The sequence below is a fragment of the Giraffa tippelskirchi genome, chromosome 2 (genome assembly GCF_054371585.1).
Source record: "Giraffa tippelskirchi isolate mGirTip1 chromosome 2, T2T-mGirTip1v1.2.pri, whole genome shotgun sequence".
NCBI lineage: Eukaryota > Metazoa > Chordata > Mammalia > Artiodactyla > Giraffidae > Giraffa > Giraffa tippelskirchi.
Window position 1 is genome coordinate 91803538 of NC_137276.1, and position 15182 is coordinate 91818719.

The window sequence follows — 15182 nt, forward strand, 5'->3', positions numbered from 1 at the left end:
ACTTAGCTCACATTTCCTTGGATTAGCTCTAACTTAAGTGCCAGGTGATGGCCCCAGCAGCTTCATGCTCACATCATCACAACATCTAGGTCGATGGGAAAAAAAAGAGACCAGCACTCCCTGACAGCGCAAAGAAAAGTTGCATTATTAAATTCATTAACCCAAATTGGCTTCATGTGAGTCATGTCCCATGGTGTTTTTGAATACCAAAAGTGTTGGGCTGTAGAAAGTAAAGTAACTTCTGTATTTGTCTGTATATATTTAAACGCATTTGGCACAGTGGAGTTTCATTATGATTGCTATCACAAATGGAAATTTTTGTCAGTAGTTTGGGGTAGTATTTTAGATACTGATTAAATTTTCCTTTTTATTGCTTCCCACTCTGTAGTCAGTAAAATTATAATAAAAGCCCATGAATGGATGCTTTTTTTTTTCAATCTATACTCCGCTTTCTTAATGACCTTAAAGAGCCAGGAAAGACGGGGTACAATATTAATCTATAAAAATTTCAGCAACAAATACTTGTTCTTTTGGTGTCAACTGGTGAATTTAATCCCTGACGCGACTTCTGTCTATGTAAAATCTTTCTTATTGTTATCCCAAGTGAAAGGATAACCTCAAATCTAAGAAAATTAGGGTTTGTTCGTTTAGAACATAAAGAGCTTTCATGTTTTTCCACATAGTTAAGGTTGACCAGAGAGTTTCTTTACCCATTCATTAGAATCTGAAGCTATTCATACAAATCTGATTCTGTGTTCCACACAATAAAATGTGTGTACTATTTTCTGAGTATGTTATTAGTTACCTGTTTTACTAAATTAGAGCATTTAAATTTAGTACCATTAGGACATAAATGCATGTGTTGCATAGCTGTTTAGGATGGATATGAAGAAGTTTAAAAAATAGGTATTATGGTTTTAATAAATTTGAAAATTACTGCTTAAGAGGACCATTAGGAGCAAAATAACAAATCACTTTCAAAAGCAAGAAAAAAAAGGAACCCAACTTGTATTTTTCAAATTATAATTCTTACATAAGTACTTGAACATAATAAACCACCACCATTAAGCTTTGTGTTGTCAGAGAATAGATATACACTGAGATTAGGATGGAAAGCACGTGTCCTTAGGGCTCATCTGCTCCTGCCAGCTTGTTTATGGCTTTATTTTGAAGCCCTACTTACTTTTCAGGCTTTGAACAGTTTAATGTCTTTGATGAAATTGATGGGACCCAAACATGTCAGTTCTGTGAGGGTGAAGATGATGACCACGCTGAGAACTGGCCTTCGATTCAAGGATGATTTTCCTGAATTGTGTTGCAGGTAAATGGCGACCTGAGTTCATTAGATATTTTGCATCTCCCAGTAACACTAACTTAAATTCTTATCCCTTTGAAGGAAATTGGGTTCAAACCAGATGTAATATAGAGAGGCATTTGCACTGAAAAGGGAATATGTTTACTTCTTTTAAAACATTTTGCTGTGAAATCTTTTAATATCCTGAGAAATAGAATAATATAATGAACCCCTGCATACTCACTTCCCAACCTCAGTAGTTAGCAACCTTGTTAATCTTATTTTATTTAACCCTTCTACTTCTACTTATTGTTACTTAGAATGTTTTAAAGAAAACCCAATATCATATCATTTTATTTCTAAAACCTTAGATGTATCTAATTGATAAGGACATCTTAAAAATATGTAACCATCATAAATTATTATACTTAGCAGAATTAATAAGGATTTCCTTAATATCTTCTAAAATTCAGATTTCTCCAATTGTCTCAGAGATGTTTTCCCCAAAGATGTTGACTTGTTTGAATTAGAATCCAAATAAAATGTCACACATTTGATTGTATGGCCCCCTAAGTAAGTCCTATAAATAGATTAAACCCTTGAACACCCTCTCCACATTTCTTTTCGGCCATTGAGATTTTGGCACGTAGGATTTGGCTGATTGCTAATTTAGTTTAATTTCAGTATTACTGCTAACAACAAAACTACTGGATGCAGTTTAAGCTTCTTAAAGTTTCTTTTTGTTCTTGACTAAATTTTATTGGAGATGTACAGTCAGAATAATGTTTTACTATATTCAAAATTCTGTGATAAATTATAATAGAAAAGAATATGAAAGATAATTTTTTTAAGAAAGAGTAATATGTTTTAAAGTCATGTAAAATAATTCTTTCCTGTGTGCCTGAGCCATCTGCTTGGTATTGTGAGGTTCAGTTGTTTCAGTTTGCTTAATATTTTTAGAGGTTGATTTTTCCTTCTATTTTATTTAATTTAAAAATCATATAAAACACTTACTTTGTCCTAAATTCAAATTTGTGTAATAAGTTACACTCAAAGAACCTAGCCTTCATTCCTAAATTGCTAAAAATAAATGTGTCTAATTTTATTTTGTGTAGTCCTCCCTTTCTAAAAGTATAAACAAATGCATACACACTCACAGATGCTTTTATTTTCATATTAATCCTGCCCCAAAAGGTAGCATATTATAAGCTTTGTTTTTCATCTTGCTTTCTTTGACTTAGTGTATGATAGAGGTCACTTGATTTGAGTATACTGACTGATCTTTATTACATTTTTACAGATGCGTTATAGTCTTATTGTTTGTATTTACCATTGTTTGTTCAGCTAATAATTAACTGTTGTGACTTTTAACTTTTTTTTTTCCACATAGAGCTTGGGACTGCTTTGTTCGTTGCCTGGATCATGCTTATCTAGGTTCCCTTCTCAGTCATGTAATAGTAGCTTTGTTACCACTCATACACGTCCAGCCTAAAGAAACTGCAGCTATATTTCACTACCTCATAATTGAAAACAGGTATTGTAAATGAAATAGAGATAGCAGCTTTTTATTACTGCATTTTTGTATCAAGGTATTAGGATGACTGTGGGTAAACTATTCACATTCTTTTAATTTAGAGCCCATTAATAAAGAGAAGTAATTGACATGCTTAAAGTCAATACATATCAAACTGATATGACATGGCTTTCAGTTGTAACACAGCTTTTATTTTAATTATATTTTAAACTTAATAGTTAGTAGATCAATAGCTCAAAATTGTTTTTCATCAGTTTTGAAAGAGATGAGGCTAAATTTACCTTTCTTCTCACAGTTAAAAGGCAGACAGTTGAATGCATGAAAAAGGTTAGGAAGGCTAATCACATAGTTTCTACAGCTTGCCTTATTTCAAACCCTTATTCATTGCAATAACCCTTTAACCAGCCTCCCTTCCTTTAAGTTTTAATTATGTTTCTTTGTATTGTTCATGTTTTAAAACATCTCTTTATCTGTATCATTCCAGCATGCAGAGACATTCTGTGATTCTCCATTTCTGAATTCCAAATTGTTTATCTGGATGTTTAAAGCTTTCTAAAATCTGGCCACATCTTATTTCTTAAAATTCTTTGCCAGGAGTTTTCAAAGTAGATACCAGGCTGTAGTCAGTCCACATTGCTAATGCAAGAATACGCATTACTCCTTTCCATTTTTATTTTTCACTCAGGCTGCTTTTTAGTTTGGAATGTCTTTCTGTACACCTTTTTTTTTTTTTTCATTTTTGCACATACTGTTGTATATCAGGGTTCCTTTGCTTCTGAAAAATTAGAATTTAAGTACTATTTACTTACTTATCCATATGCTATTGCAGTTCCATTAGTCATTTTCAGGAACTATCCAATCAAGGAATAAATAAAGAATAAAAAGTTAATGGAGTTTTTTCCAATTAAAATAGTTTTATTTTTGGTATTCTGAACATAGTAGAACAACACTTTCACTGATCTAGATCACTTTTCAAATACCTTTTGGATTATTATACAAACAGTTTATCTTTGCTGTTTATTATAGAGGAATCATTTCTCTACCTTTTCATATGAAGAAACAATTCTCTTTCACTCTACTAGAGAGAAGAATTTAAGCTCTCTGAGTGAAGGAATGATTGCAGTTTTCTTGGTTGTTACATCCCCAGTTTCTAGCAAATAGTAGCACATAGGAGTTACTTAATACCTGTTTGTTGCATGAGTTAGTAAAGATAGAATTTAGAGACCCTTCTACTTGGACCTAGAAATATTAGGGCTTTATATTTGAAGCATGTTAAAAGTTGTAACCTCCAGTAAGAATGACTTACATATTTTTCTCTAATATATCTTTGTGAGAATTTGTATTTTGGGGTTGAGTTTCTATTGCTGCATTATCAGTTCAGTTCAGTTCATTTGCTCAGTCATGTCGGACTCTTTGCGACCCCATAAACCGCAACACACCAGGCCTCCCTGTCCATCACCAACTCCTGGAGTCCACCCAAACCCATGTCCATTGAGTCGGTGATGCCATCCAACCATCTCATCCTCTGTCTTCCCCTTCTCCTCCTGCCCTCAATCTTTCCCAGCATCAGGATCTTTTCCAATGACTCAACTCTTCACATCAGGTGGCCAAAGTATTGGAGTTTCAGCTCCATTATAAACCACTTCAAAACCTAGTACGGATAATTTTGCAGTCTGGGCTGGGTTCAGCTGGTCAGTTCCTTGGCTGTCCTTACCAGCAGGTAGACTTGACTGGACTTCTCCCTCTTTCCGTTTAGTCTCAGAGCTTCTCACTCTCTCCATGTAGCTTGTCCCTGATGGTGACCAGACTTCTTACATGGTGACTCAGGACTCTCATGAGAACAAAACCAGAAGCTGCCAGACGTTTTTAACACTTAGGCCCAAAGTCAGTTCAGCATCTCCTCTGCCACATTCTAATTTTTAAAACAAATCACACACCTAGCCCAAACTGAAGCTGAAGTGACTCTACATGGGAGTGTATATCAAGACATAGAGATTTCTCAGAGCCACTAATGTAGCAGACTGCTACAGGGTGATTTTCTCAGATATGATTATTTGCCAGTATTGGCTGAGCATCCTAGACATATCTACAATCAGCTAGCACTTTTAAGTGTGAATTAAATTGGCCTTAGTTTCAACCTCTGCTTTGTATGTTTTTTTTTTAGTGTTCATATTTGGTAAATAATTCTTTTTCTTTCAACTGACTGTTAGGGATGCTGTGCAGGATTTTCTTCATGAAATATATTTTTTACCTGATCATCAAGAATTAAAAAAGATAAAAGCGGTTCTACAGGAATATAGAAAGGTATTCAATTTTTTATGTATGGTTTAGGAGATCATTCATACAAAATTATTTCCAAATGCTAAAACACTGAATAGAGATTCTTTAGAATGATGTCTGGGGATATTATAGTCATATTCTGATGCCTAATTTCTAATGATTGTATAATGCTATCTTGAGTCTTATTTTTAGAAGGAAGTTTTAGCATCTGGATCAAAGATGTAATATAGAATTAGATAGAACAGAGAGCAAAGGATACAGTTTTTGTGCCATTGCTACCCAGATCAATATGTTCTTACTTATAGTCCCTAAAAGAAGTGACCATAGCTGCATACTCTGAGTAAAGGAAAAAAAATGCTGTGGGAAGATTCCAATTACTTTGTGCTATAAACCATGGTATAGAAATGTCAGGTCTGACTAATTCTGAGCTTTAGAAGGAGAATCATCTATCATTCCAACATCTGGAAGTTCAGTGAGCTCTCTGAAATTTAAAAAAGATTGTTAGTGATTTTATTTTAGGGCAGAAAGTGGGCTACCTCAGCATGGGTCAGAGTAGAAAATGTATTTACTGCAGATCCCAAGATTGATTCTGAAGACTTTATATGCTTTTTTACTGGGTAAATCATCAGTCATAAGAAAGTAAATAGTCAAAATAAGGAGTGAGTTATCTGCATAATCTGTAGACCTTGTTCAAGGCTTTTATGTAACCCTTTTTAAATTAAAGGAAACTTGTATTTCTTACCGAGAAGGATTTATTTTGGATAAGTAAATTCTTATTTAGTTGATATAAAATTTTTCTCTAAAACTAAAAATTTTGGAAGAAAATCCCTTTCCCTGAGAATTACTGAAAGTTGACATGCTATACAAAGGAAGAGATAGAAATTACTCTTTAAAACTGCATTCAATTGGGGTACCGTTTAACTACTTTAATGTTAATGGTGTAGGAAATCCAGACCTTCTGAAATGGTTCCTGATGTGGTTAACTGATAAGGTATATCTCTCTGTGCTCTTTTTATAGGAGACCTCTGAGAGTACTGATCTTCAGACAACTCTTCAGCTATCCATGAAAGCAATTCAGCATGAAAATGTAGATGTCCGTATTCATGCTCTTACGAGCTTGAAGGAAACCTTGTATAAAAATCAGGTATGAAAAGTGACAGTGTCAGTCGCTCAGTCGTATCCAACTCTTTGTGATCCCATGGACTGTAGCCCACCAGGCTTCCCTGTCCTTGGGATTCTCCAGGAAAGAATACTGGAGTGGGTACCCATTCCCTTCTCCAGGGAATCTTCCCTACCCCAGGATCAATGAGTTTCCTGCATTGCAGGCAGATTCTTTACAGTTTAAGCCACCAGGGAAGCCTAAGATATAATTTAAAAGCTACAGGAAAGAAAGGGTGGATTTCAAGAAAAGATGACCATAGGCATATTTGCTTGAGATTCAGTAGATTCAATGAAAAAAGTGATTTTTATTTTACCAAGACTATCATATCTGACTTAGAATCAGCAAATTCATGAGGTGCCTTTTAAGGCTGAAGAAGTTTGCATATTATTTTCTTGTTTTTTTTGAAGGATCATGATTTGGCAGTTATATTTTAGGTTACTGCATCTTTCTAAGGAAGGAGGTATGCAGTTTATATGAGTCTTCTCATGTAATTTCCTGTAGATATCTTTCATGTAAAATTTCAATAATTTTGCCATTTTTCATTTTGATGTAATTAATTCTGTTAGTTTTAATAAAGCTAAATTTTAAATTTTTATGAGGCCAGTGAACTTTATTCTTTTCCTTGTCAGCATAATATAGATTACCCCTAACCTCGGTGAAAGTGAGAATTGGTATTTAAAATACCAGAGCACTATAAATCTATAAAATGGAAAAAATTTTTAATGAAGTTTTCATTTTTGCATATCAAGAACTCATATGATAAGATGTGAGAGCCTAAGACCCTCAGAAGTTAGTGGATTGCAAACTGGGTTGTATTTGTTTTCATGATAGACAGAAGCATTTTCTTAGGATAAAAGATATACATGATGGTAGCAAGTACATTCTTCTGGGTCAGTGAGCTTATATACCCAAGATGGGAAGCAGCCAATGTGGACATGATGCTACCACATAGAGGAGCCTTGAATCTCTTTGAGTGTAGATATCACGCTCTCCTAACTGTAGATCTGCATTATCAGTAGAAAATATAATCAGCACACTGCCCCAAAACATCTAGGACAAACAAGAAAAATGATTTCTTTTCCAACTGTGGCAAGCATATAACATCATCTAAGATATCACAAGCTACCTGGCATGCCCCCCCCCAAAAAAGAGGAATTGAATGAAGAATTTAAAAAAATAAATGGGCAAAAAAACAAGATATGAAATAAGGAGTGACTGAACGGAAGAAAAAAATTGAAGAAATGAAGATTAAATTGTAAGGAGCATACAGGAGGAATATATATGACTAAAACTTTAGGAAGGAGCATTGAAGAAAGGCAGGAGAATAATCAAGAGAAAAAAAATGAGATTAGAGAAAGGAGTACAGAGGATCAAAGAAGCAGGTGAAGTGGAAACTCAGTGAAGATTTCACATGCAAATGGAGTTTGTAAAGAAGAAAAATAAAACAATAGTTGTAATATTTAAAGCTAATAATCCAAGTAATTTTTCTGTAAATAGAAGACCTAAGTCTGTATATTGAAAGGACCCATTGTGTACCTGTAAAAATTGACCCGAGCATAGTCAACTCTGAGACATATCTTAGACTTTAATAAGAAATCTTCAGGACCTACAGGTAAAAAAATATTCTTAAAAAATCACTTAAAAGGGCAAGAAAAGTAAATTAGTATCATTATTCTCAACAGTAATATACAGAATAGACCTAGAGGATAGCAGCGTTTTCAAAAATGTAAAGGACATAAAGAATAAGTCACGCTGTCCTTAGAATATCATGGATAATAAACATAGTTTTAACATATAAGAACTGAAGAAATACAAGTTTCGCAAGCAAGCCCTTCCTAAGAGATATGCTAGAGAATGGCTTCATTCAATGAAGAGATAACTGGGGAGACTTTGACAAAAGAACTGATGGTTACTAGTTACATATTTAACAACAGTAGGGACAACTTCGGGAGAATTCTATGTAAATGCTATAGATTTTAATAAGATAGAAAGTATGCATTTTTTTTTAAATGAGAGAAGAGACTAAGATGTAAGTAAAATGAGCTTTATTAGTCCCTATTGTGTAGGCAATAACTGGGAGTCAAAATATACTATTTAAAACTGGCAAACTGGTTAAAGAAGATTAAATAAAGATACTTTTTTATTTATATAAGGGATACCTCTAGAACCTTTTGATTTATATGAACAATACCTCTATATAAAGGATACCTCTAGAACAAAAGTATAAATTTTCTTCTGTACCAAAAGAAATTAAATTTTAGGAGCTAGTTATAATACATACGGTATTATAATTTTAAAAGGCATGGAATTCTCCAGGCAAGAATACTGGAGTGGATTGCCACTGCTTTCTCTGAGGGATCTTCCTGACCCAGGAATTGAACCTGGGTCTCCGGTATTACAGGCTGGTTCTTTACCATCTGAGCCACCAGGGAAGCCTATTTATATAAAGGATACCTCTAGAACAAAAGTATAGTTTTCTTCTGTACCAAAAGAAATTAACTTTTAGGAACTGATTATAATATATATAGTATTATAATTTTAAAAAGCTGATAGAATTGAGGCCCAACATATCAATTATATTAATAAATGTGAAAAGACCTTAAAAGAAAAAAAATTACAAATTGTTTTACAAAGCAGAAAACAACTCTGTAATACACACATATAATGTAAGTAAATTATTTAGAAAGGCTAAAAGTAAAGGAAGGAAGGAGCACATTTATGACATATAAATTGAAATAAGAAAGTAGGAATTCTGATTCTGCCACTAGACAAAGTAGAATAGAAACCAAAAAGTATCAAATGTGACAAAAGAGGGCACTTTATAATGCCAAACGCTGTAATTCACAAAGATACAATAGAAGACACAGAATTTACAAAGAAGATATATTATGAATATATATACTTCTGAGGAACTAAACTCCTAGAGAGAGGAGACGAATTAGTGGTTGCCTGGGGCTCAGAGGTTGGGGGAAAGTGATGAGGGAACTAATAATAGAATTATACAAAAAATATAATACTGTTATTTTCATAAATGCTGAAATAGCCTTTGACAAACTATAATATTCATTTCAAATAAAAGCACTCAAGAAAATAGGAATCGATGGATAGTATTTTGATATGTCATAAATGTATACATATACATATATGTGTATATGTATACTGCATACACACATGTGCACACACACATGCGTGCTTGATGGGGAAATAAGACACCTTCCCACTAAAAACAAACTTGCTTATTATCTCCACTGCAATTTAATATTCAGTTGGAAGTATTGGCCAATGAACTTAGATTAGAGAAAACCGTCAGAGGCATAAGAATTAGAAAAGACATGAAACTAGCCCTATTTACAGATGACATGTAATATACTTGGAAAACTATAGGAAATATCAATTAACTAACTCAGACAACAAACAAATTCAGTAAAGAGAATATAAAAATCATAATCTTCATATAACTAGTAGTAACCAGGTAGAAGACTTGCTGGAAAACCCAATTTGTAGTAGTAACAGAAAGAGATAATATACTTAGGAATAAGCATATCAAATATAAACCAGTGAGGAAAACTTTGAAACACTCCTGATAGACACAAAAATATAATTGATTTAGACAGAGACACCCCTTATTTATTAAGTTGGCTCAATATTATGAAGATTTTAGTTCTCCCTAGTATAATATATAAATTTAATGCCATCCCAAAGATGCCAAATTGGTTTTTTTTAACTAGAAAACTTCATACTAATGTCCAGACGGAAGAACAAACATGTAAAAATAGCTAGGAAAAATCTGGGGAAAAAAAAAGAAACTATGGGAATTCAGTAGCCCTCCCGGACATTAATATACTCTATATACTATACTCTATAGCCTCTATAATTATTATAAAAGTGTGATACTGGTACATGAATAAACAGACCAGTGGGAAGAAATAGAAAGTCTGAAAATAGACCCAAGCATATATGGACATTTATGATATAAAAATAACGTTTCAAATAATTAGAGCAAACAGGGATTTGTTTTTTGACAACTGGTTAGGCATTTGGAAAATGATAAAATTGGATTCATACGTTAAAAACGCTTTCTAAATAGATGCATTGAACACATAATTCTTTTGGAATTGGATATTTTTTGTTGAAAATACAAACCCAGTTTATGTAACCTAGAAGTGAAGTAAAAACATTTTTAAGAACTTATTAAATAAGTATATTTTAAAATTATCTTTCTTTTAGTGTCTCATTTATATATTTAGTATGAACTGCATTTATCTTTTACAACTAAAATGTTCTTTTCCTTATTATCTAGTTTTAGCAAGGTAATAAATGCCTATAATTTTATTAGTTTTGCTGTTTATTGGTTACTAGTTCATCTCTTTTAAGTATTTTTGCCTGAATTAACCTATAATGTTAATTTAAGTGAGCTACTATTGAAGATTTTAGATGAGGTAAAATTGTCTTTTCATTTTTCTTTCAAAATATATTACTCTAATTTGAATCACAGTTTTAACATGGAGTTTGAAATGCTTGTGTGTGCGTTACTTTTGCTAGCAGGAAAATTATGTAAATGAACTAGTTCTACAATGGTTAAAAAGATAAAATGTCTAAATCTTAGCCTGGCTTAAGAGTAGTCACTTCTTATCCCTAAGTTTCTTATTACAGCATCCTCAGGACATGGATGAAAAAAGATTACTTGAACCAACATTTTTTTTTCATAAAGCCTACCTCTTTTTCCTGTGTCTTTTTAAAAAAAGTCATACCCATCAAATTCTTTTCCTGTATCTTTTTCTCCTGTACTTGCATTTTATACTCTTCAGTTTTCTTATTTGAACTAATAACTCTTCCTTCTTGAATTATTTACTGAAATACCTATTATGCTTGAAAAATTACTCTGGGCTCTTTTTCATCTTTTTCACTGCTTCTTTACCTTGTACATATATTTGTTAATGCACAGATTGTATGATATTTTAATTATTTGTTTCTATGTCTGTTTTCCCTTTAGGTTGTGAACTCACTGGGATAAGACCATTTCTTACTTCTGTATACTAATGTAATAATACTCAGTACCTATTTACTTAGTAGATTAATAATTAAAACTCTTAAACACACTTAATGAGTCTAATCCTACAGAACATATTGTGAATTATATTATATGAACTCAGCAAAAACTCAGTGAAATGACTGCAAAACAAGAGTTTAATTTTGTCAACATTTATCAGATATTCCTTAATGTTTTTAAGCTTTCTAGTTAGGAAAGTATTCTAGTTTGTAGATGTTACATATAAACTTTCTGTCTACTTTTATTTTAGGAAAAACTGATCAAATATGCAACAGATAGTGAAACAGTGGAACCTGTTATCTCACAGTTGGTAACAGTGCTCTTGAAAGGTTGCCAAGATGCAAACTCTCAAGCTCGGTTGCTCTGTGGGGAATGTTTAGGGGAATTGGGGGCAATAGATCCAGGTCGACTAGATTTCTCAACCACTGACACCCAAGGAAAAGATTTTACATTTGTGGTAAGTTATGATGATTTGGAATGACAAGAAGAGTTCTCTCTCCTAATGGGATTTCTGCATTCCATTTACAAGAAACTATTCAGTGTGTCCTTCACTTCAGTTCAGTTCAGTCACTCAGTCGTGTCCGACTCTTTGTGACCCCATGGACTGCAACACGCCAGGCCTCCCTGTCCATCACCAACTCCCAGAGCTTATTCATATTCTTATCCATCGAGTTGGTGATGCCAACCATCTCATCCTCTGTCGTCCCCTTCTCGTCCCGCCTTCAATCTTTCCCAGCATCAGGGTCTTTTCAAATGAGTCAGCTCTTCACATCAGGTGGCCAAAGTATTGCAGTTTAAGCTTCAACATCAGTCCTTCCAATGAATATTCAGGATTGATTTCCTTTAGGATGGACTGGTTGGATCTCCTTGCAGTCCAAGGGACTCGCAAGAGTCTTCTCCAACACCACAGTTCAAAAGCATCAATTCTTCAGCACTCAGCTTTCATTATAGCCCGACTCTCATATCCATACATGACTACTAAAAAACCCATAGCCTTGACTAGACGGACCTTTGTTGGCAAAGTAATGTCTCTGCTTTTTAATATGCTGTCTAGGTTGGTCATAACTTTCCTTCCAAGGAGCAAGCGTCTTTTAATTTCATGGCTGCAGTCACCATCTGCAGTGATATTGGAGCCCAAAAAAATAAAACCTATCACTGTTTCCACTATTTCCCCATCTGCTTGCCATGACGTGATGGGATCAAATACCATGATCTTTGTTTTCTGAATGTTGAGCTTTAAGCCAACTTTTTCACTCTCCTCCTTCACCTTCATCAGGAGGCTCTTTAGGTCTTCATCACTTTCTGCCATAAGGGTGGTGTCATCTGCATATCTGAGGTTATTGATATTTCTCCCAGCAATCTTGATTCCAGCTTCTGTTTCATCCAGCCCAGCGTTTCTCATGATGTACTCTGCATATAAGTTAAATAAGCATGGTGACAATATACAGCCTTGATGAACTCCTTTTCCTATTTGAGACCAGTCTGTTGTTCCATGTCCAGTTCTAACTGTTGCTTCCTGACCAGCGTACAGGTTTCTCAAGAGGCAGGTCAGGTGGTATGGTATTCCTGTCTCTTGAAGAATTTTCCACAGTTTGTTGTGATCCACACAGTCAAAGGCTTTGGCATAGTCAATAAAGCAGAAATAGATGTTTTTGTGGAACTCTCTTGCTTTTTCGATGATCCAGGGGATGTTGGCAATTTGATCTCTGGTTCCTCTGCCTTTTCTAAAACCAGCTTGAACATCTGGAAGTTCACGGTTCACGTACTGTTAAAGTCTGGCTTGGAGAATTTTGAGCATTACGTTACTAGCATGTGAGATTAGTGCAATTGTGCGGTAGTTTGAGCATTCTTTGACATTGCCTTTCTTAGGGCTTGGAATGAAAACTGACCTTTTCCAGTCCTGTGGCCACTGCTGAGTTTTCCAAATTTACTGGCATAATGAGTGCAGCACTTTCACAGCATCATCTTATAGGATTTGAAATAGCTTAACTGGAATTCCATCACCTCCACTAGCTTTGTTCATAATGATGCTTCCTAAGGCCTGCTTGACTGCGCATTCCAGGATGTCTGGCTCTAGGTGAGTGATCACACCATTGTGATTATCTGGGTTGTGAAGATCTTTTTTGTTCAGTTCTTATGTGTATTCTTGCCACCTCTTCTTAATATCTTCTTCTGTTAGGTCCATACCATTTCTGTTCTTTATTGTGCCCATCTTTGCATGAAATGTTCCCTTGGTATCTCTAATTTTCTTGAAGAGATCTCTAGTCTTTCCCATTTTATTGTTTTCCTCTATTTCTTTGCATTGATCACTGAGGAAGGCTTTCTTATCTCTCCTTGCTATTCTTTGGAACTCTGCATTCAAATAGGTATATCTTTCCTTTTCTCCTTTGCTTTTTGCTGCTCTTCTTTTCATAGCTATTTGTAAGGCCTCCTCAGACAACCGTTTTGCCTTTTGCATTTCTTTTTCTTGGAGATGGTCTTACTCCCTGTCTCCTGTACATTGTCACAAACCTCTCCATCCATAGTTCATCAGGCACTCTGTCTATCAGATCTAGTCCCTTAAATCTATTTCTCACTTCCCCTGTATAATCGTTAGGGATTTGATTTAGGTCATACCTGAATGGTCCAGTGGTTTTCCCTACTTTATTCAATTTAAGTTTGAATTTGGCAACAAGGAGTTCATAATTTGAGCCACAGTCAGCTCCCAGTCTTATTTTTGCTGACTATATAGAGCTTCTCCATCTTTGACTGCAAAGAATATAATCAGTCTAATTTTGGTGTTGACCATCTGGTGATGTCCATGTGTAGAGTCATCTCTTGTGTTGTTGGAAGAGGGTGTTTGCTATGACCAATGTATTCTCTTGGCAGCACTCTATTAGCCTTTGCCCTGCTTCATTCTGTACTCCAAGGCCAAATTTTCCTATTACTACAGGTGTTTCTTGACTTCCTACTTTTGCATTCCAGTCTCCTATAATGAAAAGGACATCTTTTTTGGGTGTTTGTTCTAAAAGGTCTTGCAGGTTTTCATAGAACTGTTCAACTTCAGCTTCTTCAGCATTACTGGTCGGGGCATAGACTTGGATTACCGTGAGGTTGAATGGTTTGCCTTGGAAATGAACAGAGATCATTCTGTCGTTTTTGAGATTGCATCCAAGTACTGCATTTCGGACTCTTTTGCTGACTATGATGACTACTCCATTTCTTCTAAGGGATTCTCGCCCACAGTAGTAGATATGATGGTCATCTGAGTTAAATTCACCCATTCCAGTCCATTTTAGTTTGTTGATTCCTAACATGTCGAAGTTCGCTCTTGCCATCTCCTATTTGACCACTTACAATTTACCTTGATTTGTGGACCTGACATTCCAGGTTCCTATGCAATATTGCTTTTTATGGCATCAGACCTTGCTTCCATCACCAGTCTCATCCACAAATGGGTGTTGTTTTTGCACTGGCTCCATCTCTTCATTCTTTCTGGAGTTGTTTCTCTGCTGATCTCCAGTAGCATATTGGGCACCTACTGACCTGGGGAGTTCATCTTTCAGTGTCCTATCTTTTTGCCTTTTCATACTGTCCATAGGGTTCTCAAGGCAAGAATACTGAAGTGGTTTGCCATGCCCTTCTCCGGTGGACCACATTTTATCAGAACTCTCCACCATGACCCATCTGTCTTGGGTGGCCCTACACGGCATGGCTCATAGTTTCATTGAGTTAGACAAGGCTATTATCCATGTGATTAGATTGGTTAGTTTTCTGTGATTGTGGTTTTCAGACTGTCTGCCCTCTGATGGAGAAGGGTAAGAGGTTTATGAAAGCTTCCTGATGGTAGAGACTGACTGAGCGGGATACTGGGTCTTGTTCT

At 34.9% G+C, this 15182-nt stretch overlaps 1 protein-coding gene across 6 annotated transcripts in view; it reads left to right on the forward strand.

Annotated features, from left to right (window-relative positions):
* ATR (ATR checkpoint kinase) overlaps positions 1-15182 on the forward strand; it is a 123601-nt gene that overhangs the window by 35276 nt on the left and 73143 nt on the right. For all 6 annotated transcript variants that reach the window (XR_014076640.1, XR_014076641.1, XM_081569519.1 and 3 more), the window contains exons 18-22: positions 1191-1321; positions 2685-2828; positions 5039-5132; positions 6127-6252; positions 11571-11777. Coding sequence is in view for 4 of the 6 variants with exons in the window: in XM_081569519.1 (XP_081425645.1) it covers positions 1191-1321; positions 2685-2828; positions 5039-5132; positions 6127-6252; positions 11571-11777 (702 nt within the window). In the remaining 2 variants the exon portion in view is untranslated. The remainder of the gene's footprint in view (positions 1-1190; positions 1322-2684; positions 2829-5038; positions 5133-6126; positions 6253-11570; positions 11778-15182) is intronic.